The 13,430-nt window shown below is 42.4% G+C and overlaps 1 protein-coding gene across 11 annotated transcripts in view; it reads right to left on the reverse strand.

Moving 5' to 3' along the window:
• The window catches only part of KTN1 (kinectin 1), a 110,665-nt gene that overhangs the window by 73,319 nt on the left and 23,916 nt on the right, over window positions 1–13,430 (reverse strand). For 10 of the 11 annotated variants that reach the window (XM_054025039.1, XM_054025044.1, XM_054025043.1 and 7 more), the window contains exon 2: window positions 287–869. In XM_054025039.1, coding sequence (XP_053881014.1) covers window positions 287–809 — 523 coding nt within the window. In that variant the 5' untranslated portion in view covers window positions 810–869. The remainder of the gene's footprint in view (window positions 1–286; window positions 870–13,430) is intronic. The other variant, XM_054025038.1, reaches the window with a different exon arrangement.

Consider the following 13,430-nt stretch of genomic DNA (forward strand, 5'->3'; position numbering starts at 1 on the left):
GGCACACGTGCCATAAGTTGCCTACCCCTGCCATAGAACAAAGCAGAATTAGGAGATAAAGTAGTTCTACTTCTCACCAATTTTGGTAGAGGTAAATAAATGGGTTGGGGGAGGGGGGGGGAGGAATCACTGCCAGATGAAATATGGAAAAAGCAAAAAACCCTTAAACGAGAAGTGAACTTTTGCCCAATGCAGAACAGTTCTGATAAATAACTAATTACAACATTGCCTTGCAATAAGCAGAACAGAGTTTTGGCATGCAAGTAATATACGTAACAGGATATACCGATTCCATTTTTCTGCTTCTTCTGCCCAGGTTTCTTCTTCGATCCTGCCGCTTCAGAGGGTGGAGTGGGCTGTTTCGTAACAGGGACTGGTTCAATTTTCTTGCCTGCAGGTTTGGATCCTTCTGGCTCCTTAGACACATGCTCCTCTTGCACAGTCTTATGTTTCTTCTCCTTCTTCTTGCGTTCTCTAACGCTGCTCGAAGCTTCAGTCAGACCCAAGGGAACAGGAAGTATGTGCTCTTCATCTGCAATCAGGGCATCAGACAGTTTAAACTCCCGAGATGTGCTCTCAGAATCCGACTCGTGGAGGTTCCCATTCTGAGCGTCTTTCCTTTTGTTCTTTTTCTTCTCAGTTTTCTTTTTATCTGTCTTAGAAGGCAGAAACTTTTGGTCCCTTTTTTGTTTTGCAAGGACTTCATCGTATAATGTTTCTTTCATGAAAAGCCAGAAGAAGAGGAAGATGACTGTAATAACCACTGAAGGAATGAGGATGATAAAATAGGTAGACTCATAAAACTCCATTGTGCTTTTTCTTAACTACTTCCTAAAAAACAAAAACAAAAAATAAAAAATAAAAAAAATCTAAGGACAAAGAAAAACAAGAATTAGTTTCAGGTCAGGTTTTTTTCAGATTCCTTAATTACTACAATATTTTATAGCTAATTACTTCTAAGGCTACTATATCAAAACTAATAGTTACTTAAGTGCAAATCTGAAAATCTACATAAATAAGAATTTCTGGAATCAGTTATCCTGGGACAAATCACCTCTCAGAGATTCTTAGTCTGTCCAGGAAAGCTTTATAGTTTATAACACTACTGTCCATTAGTTTAGGGGCGAGGGGGTTCCCCACCACCTGATTTTCAGGAATTTACATTTTTTAAATGCCAAAAAACACATCACAAAATACTTCAAAGGCTGTCCAGCAAGAACCAATAAGTACAGGGTAACGGGTGACAGTGTCACCCCTCAATCCAAACCTTTTGCAGAAAGTTAAACCATGTTTATTAAGTTTTAATTTAGCCAAGATAAATCAAATTTCAGCCTATTATATAGCCAGATATAGGATATAACCTTAAAAGTGAGCTGAAGGGAAGAGGAAAGAGAGAAAACGAAGGCCTAAATCTTGGCTACCTTGAAGAATGTCCTGAATCTTTCCCCAGACATAGAAAGGATTTGTTGGATAAATATCCTGGTTTTAAACAGGGTCAGGGCCATCTTCCTGTTCCAGCAAATGGAAAGGACCTAGTCCATGGAGGGCCCCAATCTTTAGGGAAGGTTTAGAAGGACTCCTGAGGCCCCCAAAACTGTGTGTTCTGAGCTGCAGATGTGATGAATTTGAAACCACAAGGAATCCCACAGGCTGGGATTTGGAAGCACTGCTCCTACTACAGCCTGTGTTAGGGCTGAGGGAACCCTGGTAAGCTTATTAGCATGTGTGTAGGTTCTCTTACTGTTTTTCATGTTTTCTCTGTAGTGCTTTTACCTTCATAAAATAGGCTTGCATAAGAAGAACTGTGTGGTATCTGTTGGGAATAACACAGTGAAGACATGGAACTGTTCAGCCTGGAAACATCCCCATCAGATGGGGAAGAATTGTGTGTCTCCACCCAACAGAGGTGACGGCCAGGGAAGCCAAAGGGCTGAGAGTGAGTGCCCTTGCTGAAGCGCTGACGGGAAACACAAATGCAATTGCCCTGAACTGCAAAACTCCAGAAAGCCTTTGACAAGGTCCCTTGCCAAAGGCTCTTAAGCAAAATAAGCAGTCATGGGATAAGAGAGAAGGTTCTCTCATGGATTGGTTACAAGATAGGAAACAAAGGGTAGGAATAAATAGTCAGTTTTCAGAATGGAGAGAAGTAAATAATGGTGTCCCTCAGGGATCTGTACTGAGCCCAGTCCTATTTAACATATTCATAAATGATCTGGAAAAAGGGGTAAAAGGTGAGGTTGCAAAATTTGCAGATGATACAAAACTACTCAAGATAGTTAAGTCCCAGGCAGACTGCAAAGAGCTACAAAAGGATCCCACAAAACTGGGTGACTGGGCAACAAAATGGCAGATTAAATTTAATGTTGATAAATGCAAAGTAATGCACATTGGAAAACATAATCCTAACTATACATATACAATGATGAGGTCTAAATTAGCTGTTACCAATCAAGAAAGATCTTGGAGTCCTTGTGGATAGTTCTCTGAAATCATCCACTCAATGTGCAACGGCAGTTAAAAAAAGCAAACAGAATGTTGGGAATCATCAAGAAAGGGATAGATATTAAGACCAAAAATATCATATTGCCTCTATATAAACGCATGGTACGCCCACACCTTGAATACTGCGTACAGATGTGGTTGCCCCATCTCAAAAAAATATATATATTGAATTGAAAAAGGTTCAGAAAAGGGCAACAAAAATGATTAGGGGTATAGAATGGCTTACATATGAGGAGAGATTAATAAGACTGGGACTTTTCAGGGGGAGATATGATGGAGGTCTATAAAATCATGAGTGGTATAGAGAAAGTAAATAAAGAAGTGTTATTTACTCCCTCTCATAATACAAGAACAAAGGGCCACCAAATGAAATTAATAGGTAGCAGGTTTAAAACAAACACAAGAAAGTATTTTTTCATGCAACGCACTGTCAACCTCTGGAACTTCTTGCCAAAGGGTGTTGTGAAGGCCAGTACTATAACAGGGTTCAAAAGGGAGCTAGATAGATTCATGGAGGATAGGTCCATCAATGACTATTAGCCAGGATGGGCAGGAATGGTGTCCCTAGCCTCTGTTTGCCAGAAGCTGGGATTGGGTGACAGGGCATGGATCACTTGATGATCACCAGTCTGTTCATTCCCTTTAGGGCACCTGCCATTGGCCACCGTCAGAGGACAGGATACTGGGCTTGATGGACCTTTGGTCTGACCCAGTATGGCCGTTCTTATGACACATGTAATAACACTGATCATCTGAGTTGAAGCATATACGACGGCAAGAGAATTCTATGGGAGTTCATTGCATTACCATACATGCACATTGACAATGGAGTACATAAGCAAAGCAGAAATGCAAGGGAACATACTCGCAAGCATCCACACATCAAAAAAGCCACAAATCTAATTTTAGGCCCAGAATTGACAACCTAATGTTATTTTTGAATTGGACACTATGGATATACTTTGTTAGAAAGTGGAACAGAGTTGGACTTCTGTACAAATTTTATTTTCCTGATTTCAACCTGCTTTAGACTATTAGTTTCCAAGGGCTTGTCTACAGGGTGCGATAATGCACTCTCTGGGACTATGATTGCCAAAGCAAATTAGCATGCTTCACATTAATTGGTCTGTGTAGACCCTGCTGGTGCATTTTAACATAGAGTGTTCGAAACAGTATTACATTAAAGCGCCCTAGGTAACTTTTAGTGGCCAGGTGTACACGGGCCGATTAAACTAAATTGAATCAAGGCCACTTTGTTTTTGAATGAGAATGTCCGCACGAGGGTTTAATGTAGTTAAATTAATCCAGTTTTAATTCACAACTTTAGTTAGTTTGGATTAACCTTTCTGAGCATCCTTGTGTAGACAAGCCAAAAGAAAAGAATCCACCTATAAAAATTGAAGTTATAATCATTCAAAAAAAAAAAAAAATTTTTTTTTTTTCAGGTGGAATTCTAGCCTCAAATATGCTACTACAAATTCATTAACTTTAAACTTCATTTAAAAATAATTAAGGTTGGAAGTGTGCGCTTCAATGGAGTCCAGCTATCACTCCCTTTACAACAAAACCCACACCTGATTATCAGAATATGTAGAGATGAACAACCAAGGAATCCAGCCTGTTTCTACAGCCATATAATTTTGTCTCACCTCTCTAGCCACCCCCTTTACAGTGCCCATTCACCCATAATGGTGCCCCCTAAATTTTGTCAAAATATATGCAAAAATCCTAACAAGTTATCAGGAAATTTTATTTTCTTTGTATCTGGAGTCAGTAACAAGTCTTAGTGTTTCTCTCTCACACACGCACAGAGTCCTGGGTAAGAATTCTGTGTGGGCTACAACCATAGATTAAAAGGGAGAGGAAAGCAAAGGACCCCATCTACATCCGGACACTTTAAGGCAAACCATATGGAGTATTTTTCCACCACAGTCTCAGTACAGGGATTCATTTATAATCCCTCCTTAAGAAGCCCATTAATTCTTTCCCTGCTGCACTTGGTCTGGGGTAAAAGCTGATAATTTTTCTAAACTTTCCCTCCAAAGAAAAAAGAATTTCTTGTCAGCAAAGCCAAGAGAAAATAACCTGAGTTTGTAGGCGGAGCCGTTTTAATGATTTTAAGAGACTACATTCTGGTCTACACGGGGGGTGGGGGGAAAGGAGGGGAGGGAGAATCGATCTAAGTTACGCAACTTCAGCTATGTGAATAACGTAACTGAAGTCAAAGTACTTAGATCTACTTACAGCAGTGTCTTCACTGTGGTAAGTCAACGGCTGACGCTCCCCCATCAACTCCGCCTATGCTTCTCGCTCCGATGGAGTACCGAAGTCGATGGGAGAGTACTCGGTCGATTTATCACGACCCCCGCTGGATCAATCGCTGCCCGTTGATCCAGCGCGTAATGTAGACATGCCCTAAGCAATGAAGTTGTTGCAGAATTTGGCAACGTCTTTGTTACACTGCACCTCCTTCCAGGAGCACGTGACCCCAGTGCTTTTGGATCTAAACTGGCTCCCTATTCACTACCAGCTAGAGGGTTGCTAGGCGGTCTGGTTTTCGACCGGAATGCCCAACTGAAAAGGGACCCTGGCAGCTCCAGTCAGCACTGCCAACCGGGCTGCTAAAAGTCCGGTCAGCGGGGCAGTGGGGGTCCAGAGCTAAGGCAGGTTCCCTGCCTGCCCTAGCTCACCACAGCTCCCGGAAACAGCCGCCAGGTCTCTAGGCACATGGGCGGTCAGGGAGGCTCTGCGTGCTGCCCCCGCCCCTAGTGCTGGCTCTGCAGCTCCCATTGGCTGGGAACCGTGACAATCTCCTTCCCTCACACACACACCCCCCGCACCCAAACCCGCTGCCTGGTGAAAGTGAGTGAGCGATGGAGGGAGGGGGGATGGAGCCAGCAGGGGTGGGGCCATGGAGAAGGGGTGGGGCAGAGGGCAGGACAGGGGTGATCAGTTTTGTACAATTAGAAAGTTGGCAACCCTAACCAGCTAGAATTTTATAGATAAAAATCAGTAAGTAAAGCCCTAAGGGGGTAGGGTCTACTTATCTGAAAGACCACCTCTCCTCATGCTATGTCATCACATACAAGCTCAGCGGAGGCCTCACCCACAAGGGGAGGTGAGTTACATATATTATAAAAAGAGCTCACCCATCAAAATAAGTAAATAATGAAAGTTAAAGACAATTTTTCAAGACACTATAAATTAAAACTCTCTAATTTTTAATCCAGCTTCCCAGACAAAGTCAAGCCTCACAGGAGATGCAGCATAGGAAATTTCAGGAAGGTTTGTCTCTCTTCGGAAAAAAAAAAGGGGGGGGGGGGTTGAAAGTTGGGTTTACAACAGAAAGCTAGCTTCAGTTTTAACTATGATGTAGCTATAGTTACACTACAATACCAGCTTCTTGTGTTGGTGAGTGAGCCAAATTAGTTCTCTTGAAAAAATGAATTTGATGTTTCCCTCAGCCAGAGTCAATATTGAACATTTACACAAGAGCCTAAACCTTGGGGAAAAAAATGTGTAATTATGCAGATTTTTCACAAGTGTAATTAAATTGATTACAGTACATTATTACAGTAATTATACCGCTCACAATATCCAACTACTAAGAATGCTCCTTCAGAACCATGCCAGTCTTCTCCCTCACCAACATACAACTCCTTCAGGACTCTCAAACTCACAACACTGTCTGGACTCAAGCAACATGTCGGAGAGGTTTCCCTAAGCAGTACCTGTTGGGGCAGGATAAGCTCCCTCTGGTGCCTCACACCACTGCACCCAGGTATAAAGGGCCAAGCTGCCCCTGACTCCCCTGGGTTCCTTCCAACTGGAAAGACTCTGGTAGAGAAGGGAAGGAGGAGGAGGAGTCATGGAAAAGACATGTGCAACATATCTCAAACAACATCAGTTATGGAAAGGTAGGTAACCATTTTTAATTCCAGTGATTGCACATGTTTATTCCACTGTAGGTGACTCACAAGCAATTTAAACAAGGTGGGCTTGGAATCTACTTGAACCGGGATTGTAGGACCACCCATTCAAATCTGGCATCAGCTCTAGATTGAGGAGATGGTATAGTGAGAGGCAAATGTGCGGACTGACGACCAGGTTGCTGGCCTACAAATGACCAGTATGGGTACACAAGCCAGGAAGGCTGTGGAAGTTGCCTGAGCCACTTCTTTACTTGGAGGTGCAATATCAGACAAATCAATAGCACAAAGGACTACAACTAGAAATCCAGGAAGAGATCCTCTGGGTGACCCTTCACTGTCTGAAACCACAACAAAGAGCTCAGATGAAGATCTGAAAGGCCTAATCTGATCCAGGTAAAAAGCCAAAGCTCTTCTAACATCTAGAGTGTTGAGCTTTTCTTCCCCTTTACTCGAATGAGGCTTCGGAAAGAAAAATCGGCAAATAAATTGCTTGAATAATGTGAAAAATCTGAAGCCACTTTTAGACAGGAATTTTGGGTGAGGCTGAAGGAAAAACAGTGTCCCTAAAGAAAATTGTATACGGAGGCTCTGACACTAAAGCTCACAGCTCCCCTACTCTCCTGGCCAAGGTTATAGCAACCAAAAAAGCCACCTTCAGAGACAGGTGTAACAGAGAACAAGTCACTTGTTATTTCAGAAACACAAGATAGTCCAAGATATGGCAAATCAGAGCTTGAGCTGGGGGCACATCTCTTTGTATGGACCAAAACGGACAATATCTTCCATTTATCAAGGTAAGTAGTCCTAGTGGAAGGCGTCCTACGATTTAGCAGAATTTCAGGTAGTGCGCCTGAAGGCTGGCATGAAGGAGGTGAGTGGTCCTGGGAGATCACATGCACATCTCTCGGGAGCAGCAGTGGAGGTCTGACCAACAGGGGCAGTAGACTTAAACTAATTGTTGACAGGGCCATGCAAGGGCTATTCAAATAAGGTGAGTGAAATCTTGCTTGACTTTGGAGAAGACCTCAGGCAGCAGGCAGGAGCAAAACTGGCAGGAAGGCATACAGCAGATCTTTTTAACCAAGGTAGGAGGAAAGCCTCTGTCAGTGAACCCAGGATAGGATCTGCTTGTGAACAAAAACACACAGATGACATTTGTTGTTTGCTCTTGTTGCAAAGAGTTCCATTTGGGGAGTCCTCCACTGCTGGAAAATGGACTGGGGCACATCTGGGTGAAGAGACCACTCATGGTAACCTGCAAATGATCTACTCAGGAGGTCTGCCAGAGTATTTTGAGCTCCTGGAAGGTAATCAGCTCTCAGGTTGATGGAACGGGTAATATAGAAATTCCAAAGGAGGATCACATTCTCGCATAACTTTTTTGAATGGGCGACCCCTTATTTGTTTGGCTGCTGTGTTGTCTACAAGTACCAACCAATTCCACCCCTTGGTATGTAGAAGGAACACCATGCATAGTAAACAGATTGCCCAACACTCTTGATATTTATATAGAGACTTAGATCCTGAGGAGACCAAAGACCCCAAGCTTAGAAGCCCCAAGGCATCAAAAGTGGTCTGAATAGTGGCGAAGCTGGAGAGTAGCTAAGATCTAGACCAGCCTCTCACTAGCCAGTCATCCAGGTAGGGGAGCACATGGACACCCAATTTTCACGCCGCTACTACAACCATGCATTTTGGGAACACGCTGACAGGCAGCACTACAAATTGGTAGTGGGATCCATTGACCATGAATCCGAGAAACTTTCTGTGGCTCTGGTGAATCACCACTTGAAAATATGCTGCTCAACTTAAAGGATGCTTACCAACCCCCAGGACCTAAGGAAGGGATAATAGACCATAGAATACCAATTTAAATTTATTAAATATTTTTGGATGTTTTTCTACATTTTCAAATATATTGATTTCAATTACAACACAAAATACAAACTGTACACTGCTCACTTTATTTTTATTACAAATATTTGCACTGCAAAAATGATAAACAAAAGAAACAGTATTTTTCAATTCACCTCATACAAGTACTGTAGTGAAATCTCTATCGTGAAAGTGCAACTTACAAATGTAGATTTTTTTGTGTTACATAACTGCACTCAAAAACAAAACAATGCAAAACTTTAGAGCCTACAAGTCCACTCAGTCCTACTTCTCGTTCAACCAATCACTAAGACAAACAAGTTTGTTTACATTTACGGGAGATAATGCTGCCCATGTCTTATTTACAATGTCACCAGAAAGTGAGAACAGGCATGGGATTTTTGTAGCCAGCAATGCAAGGTATTTACGTGCCACATATGCTAAACATTCATATGCCCCTTCATGCTTCGGCCACCATTCCAGCGGACATGCTTCCATATTAATGATTCTCATTTAAAAATAAAGTGTTAATTAAATTCTGACTGAACTCCTTGGGAGAGAACTGTAGGTCTCCGGCTCTATTTTATCCACATTCTGCCCTATATTTAATGTTATAGTAGTTTCAGATGATGACCCCCAGCACATGTTGTTCATTTTAAGAACACTTTCACTGCAGATGTGACAACGCAAAGAAGGTACCAATGTGAGATTTCTAAAGATAGCTACAGCACTTGACCCAAGGTTTAAAAATCTGAAGTATCTTCCAAAATATGAGAGGGATGAGGTGTGGAGCATACTTTCAGAAGTCTTAAAAGAGCAACATTCTGATGCGGAAACTACAGAACCCAAACCACCAAAAAAGAAAATCAACCTTCTGCTGGTGGCGTCTGTCTCAGATGATGAAAATGAACATGCGTCGGACCACACTGCTTTGGATTGTTATCGAGCAGAACCCGTCAGCAGCATGGACACATGATCCCTGGAATGGTGGTTGAAGCATGAAGGGACATATGAATCTTTAATGCATCTACCACGTAAATATCTTGTGACACTGGCTACAACAGTGCCATAGAACCATAGAATATCAGGGTTGGAAGGGACCTCAAGAGATCATCTAGTCCAACCCCTTGCTCAAAGCAGGACCAATCCCCAATTAAATCATCCAACAAATTTTTGCCCCATATCCCTAAATGGCCCCCTCAAGGATTGAACTCACAATCCTAGGTTTAGTAGGCCAATGCTCAAACCACTGAGCTAACCCTCCCCCCACCTCTTCTCACTTTCAGGTGACATTGTGAACAAGAACCGGGCAAATGTCTCCTGCAAATGTAAACAAACTTGTCTGTATGAGCGATTGGCTCAAGAAATAGGACTGAGCAGACTTTTAGGCTCTAAAGTTTTATATTGTTTTACTTTTGAATGCAGTTTTTTTTGTACATAATTCTGCATTTATAAGTTCAACTCATGATAAAGAGATTGCACTACAATACTTGTATTAGGTGAATTGAAAAATACTATTTCTTTTGTTTTTTAGTGAGCACTGTACACTTTATATTTTGGTATAATTGAAATATATTTGAAAAATGTAGAAAACACCCAAAAATATTTAAATAAATGGTATTCTACTATTGTTTAATCGAGATTCACTTTTTTAATCACTTGACAGCCCTAATTATTATTTTCTTCAAAATGACAGACTCATCTGATGAAAGCATCCCATTATCTCAGGTGCACCAGAAGATGCATCTGCAACCTATTTATGGTAAAAGCTTTTTATACTTGATCCTAGTTCTATAATCTCAGTAGAATCAGTCTCTGCTCCTGTTCTACTCTTGTTACTCACTACAAAGTCAAGAGGAGCATGAACAAAAGCATGCTTCCACCATGAATTCTGTGATAAGACATCTATAGAATAAATGCAGGAAGTGTGATAGGAGAGACAGTATTCCGAAGCCACAGGACGCCTCTTATACAGAAGAAAGTTTCCAAAAAAAAAGCTTTAAGATGTGATTTGAAGTGGATGCTTCTACCACGGACTTGTCAAAGTATTCACTCTAAAGGAGTCAGCCTCTCACAGATATGCCTGATGAGAAAAACTGATCTGATAGTGTAATTTCTCTTTAGCAACCCCTTGCATAAGCAAGGCTATCATGAAAACTTCCAGAGCTACAGTATTGTAGTTACAGTGTAAATAGAACAACAAGCTGACTGCCTTCAGCATGAGAACGATGGCATTTATAAAGGCTTTTTGATACAGAGTCTAAGATGACATTCTTCTCAGCACAAATGGGAAGCATTTTGCCTTGCATGAAGTCGTACTTATCTTTGGTCTAGTTCAGTGTTTCTCAAATGCAGCCACCAGGGGGTTTTCCTGAGGCCATGACCGCCTCCTGAACAGAGATGGGGGAAGAGGACAAAGCAGCAGCCCCTCCCTGCAGCACCTAGGGGCTCCGAGGGAGGGCTTCAGTGCCCCCCTTCCCCCCCCCCACACACACACACCCCCCACAATCTTCAGCTGCAGGCTTCAGCACCCCTGCCTGGCTTCAGCCATGGGGCTCTGGGCTTCAGCCCCTTGGGCTGTCAGGGCTCCAAGCTTCAGCCCCTCTCTCCCCCCACAGCGCCAGCCGTGGGCCTTCAGCCCAGGGCGGCCAGGCTTCAGCAGTGCCAGTCTTACTGGGTGCCGTGGTCGAGAGGCAAAGAGCGGGTTGAGGCCAGGGTGCAAAGCTGCAGAAGGGAGCTCAGGGCAATGGGAGGGGGGGAAGCAGTGGAGTCCACGGGGGGCAGGAGCAGGGACCGGGGCACCAAAATACAACTGTACATTATTTTTATTATTGAGTATTCAAAAAACCCTTCAGAAATAAATTACAATGATTTGGGCATGTATATGTGCAGGTTTATTTGTTTTTCCTAAAGTTAATTAAGTATTTTAAGAAAATTTGTCAGATCGGCCACCAGCAAGAGTTGGTGGCCACACTCTGAGGCCACTAAAAAATTTGTTGTGAGAACCCGTGACTAGCTTACAATTAGAACAATTTCATTCTAACTCCCATTCATTCTTTCCTGGCCAATTTGCAAGCCTCCCAAGCAAAAGGGAAACCAAACGCGGTGGGGGGGGGGGGGGGGCGGGAAGGTTGAGAAACTGTCAAGAAGCAGGGAAGGTAGAGAAACTGTCAAGAAGCAGGGAAGGTAGGATAGAGAAACTACTTTCACCAAGAGATACAGGAAAAACTTGAAGAAATAAGGAAAGTGAATAAAAACTGATTTAACCTGTTCACTTCTATTCTTTTTAATAGCAGCATAAGGATACTTTTCAAAAAAGGACCATAATCCTTTTGCCTAATAGGGTTTGCAAACGGCAGTTTTATTAAACACAGTAGACACTACAAGGTGCCCCTTAGTAAGATAGAGCCACTTTGGAAGTGGTTGTGGCACTCCGCAATGCACTGCCACAGCCAAACACAACAAATCCTGCTGTAACCAATTACTTAACGTGCACCCTCCCTGCCAAGCAGCAGCACAATTAAAAGCCCTGAAGTTTAACCAGCACACTTTTAAATTCCATGCATTGCTACAAACCCTTGACATGCTATCCATCAGATGGTTACCCTGGAAGAGGCTTTTTAAGTTGAGCTTCTGATTTCTTAAGTTGAATAACTGGGCTGGATTTGACAATCCTCCTTCCCCCATCTAAAAAGTTTTAATACTCCTTATATAAGTTCTAAACCTATCACCTTTGATGGCATCCCTTTAACCCTTCTGCAAAGCGAGAAGAACTGCATTCTGCCCTGAGTTATCAAAACTTAGGCAGCTTTATTATTTTCACTTTAAATTAACAGGCCAAATCACTTTTTTCCACCTGCACTCGCACAACACCACAGAAAATGCTCAATCAATTACTTCATTTCTAATGCTGCATCTAACATGATCGTTTATTAGCAACTGGCTTCCTGTGAGTGAGTTCACTTTGTATTATATTTCACAATACCAAAAGTACTGGTGTAATTAGAACTCAAGTTTCTTTCTGCTGATATATAACCTTCAGATGGATATTCAATCAGTTTTAATCCTTGGATCTAAACTTGTACTCTGCAAGACAGGAATAAGTTATAGCTCCATCTGGTTGATGCATGAGCCATTCTTAGCTTTGCCCTGCATGTTAAAAGTATGTTCACTATGAACTCCGGGGTCTCAAGACGCATGTAATCCCCTGAGATTTTTATGCTGCTTTAAAAATTAAAACATTGCCAAGGACAAAGAATTTCATTTTGATATTTAAAAGATACACTAAGATTTCATTAAGGCTCTAGCACCTTTAATCAGGGTTTTCCCAGGGATTTTGTCAAGAGGGTTCATGAACCTTCTTACTGCTGAATGACACAGCATCTTGGTCACCCAGCAGCCTGAGCCATGCCAGTAAATCCTGTGGCAGAGACTGAAGAGATACTGCACTTAAACAAGCATCAACTTGCATATGCAAGGTTTTTCCAATGTTCAGGTGATCTTCGGCACTCTAGGTATAGTATGTAACCACATAACTGAAATCAGTAGATTATGGTTCTTTTAGTCAGTATTTAGCCGATTCACCTCAGGGGTACAGTACATAGCGTCATCGATGGAACACTGATTAGAGTACCCAACCAGAAGTTACTGTTTGATTATATATTTTACGTCTGTACATGACCAACCATACACCTCATTGTCGAACAGAAACACTTGAAAATACAATCCTCATTTTCTCAAAGATCGTAGCCCTTCAGAGAGGAAGGCTTCAGAGTGGTTAGAGAATAGCCCTAGGACTGCCAAGGAATTTAAGGGGTGGGGCTCCGGGCTGGTCATCTGAGAGCAGAGAGGCGAGAAACAGCATTGTAGGACACCTCCCAGAGCCCAATCACAGTGCTGTAATCTATCAGGGTGTCTACACTGGCACCACGGTGTTGTAGCTTTGGCGCAGAAAGTTGTACACCTCTCGTCGGGGTGGCTTTTTTTTTTTTTAATATATAAACAGTACTGCAACTGCGCAGTATCTGCGCACTAAGTTGATTGGAGTTACACCGCAGAAAGCTGCTTTACTGCACAGAAACTTGCCAGTGTAGTTAAGGCCTAAGGGCTTACCTACACTTA

Source organism: Malaclemys terrapin, chromosome 4 (assembly GCF_027887155.1).
Source record: "Malaclemys terrapin pileata isolate rMalTer1 chromosome 4, rMalTer1.hap1, whole genome shotgun sequence".
NCBI lineage: Eukaryota > Metazoa > Chordata > Testudines > Emydidae > Malaclemys > Malaclemys terrapin.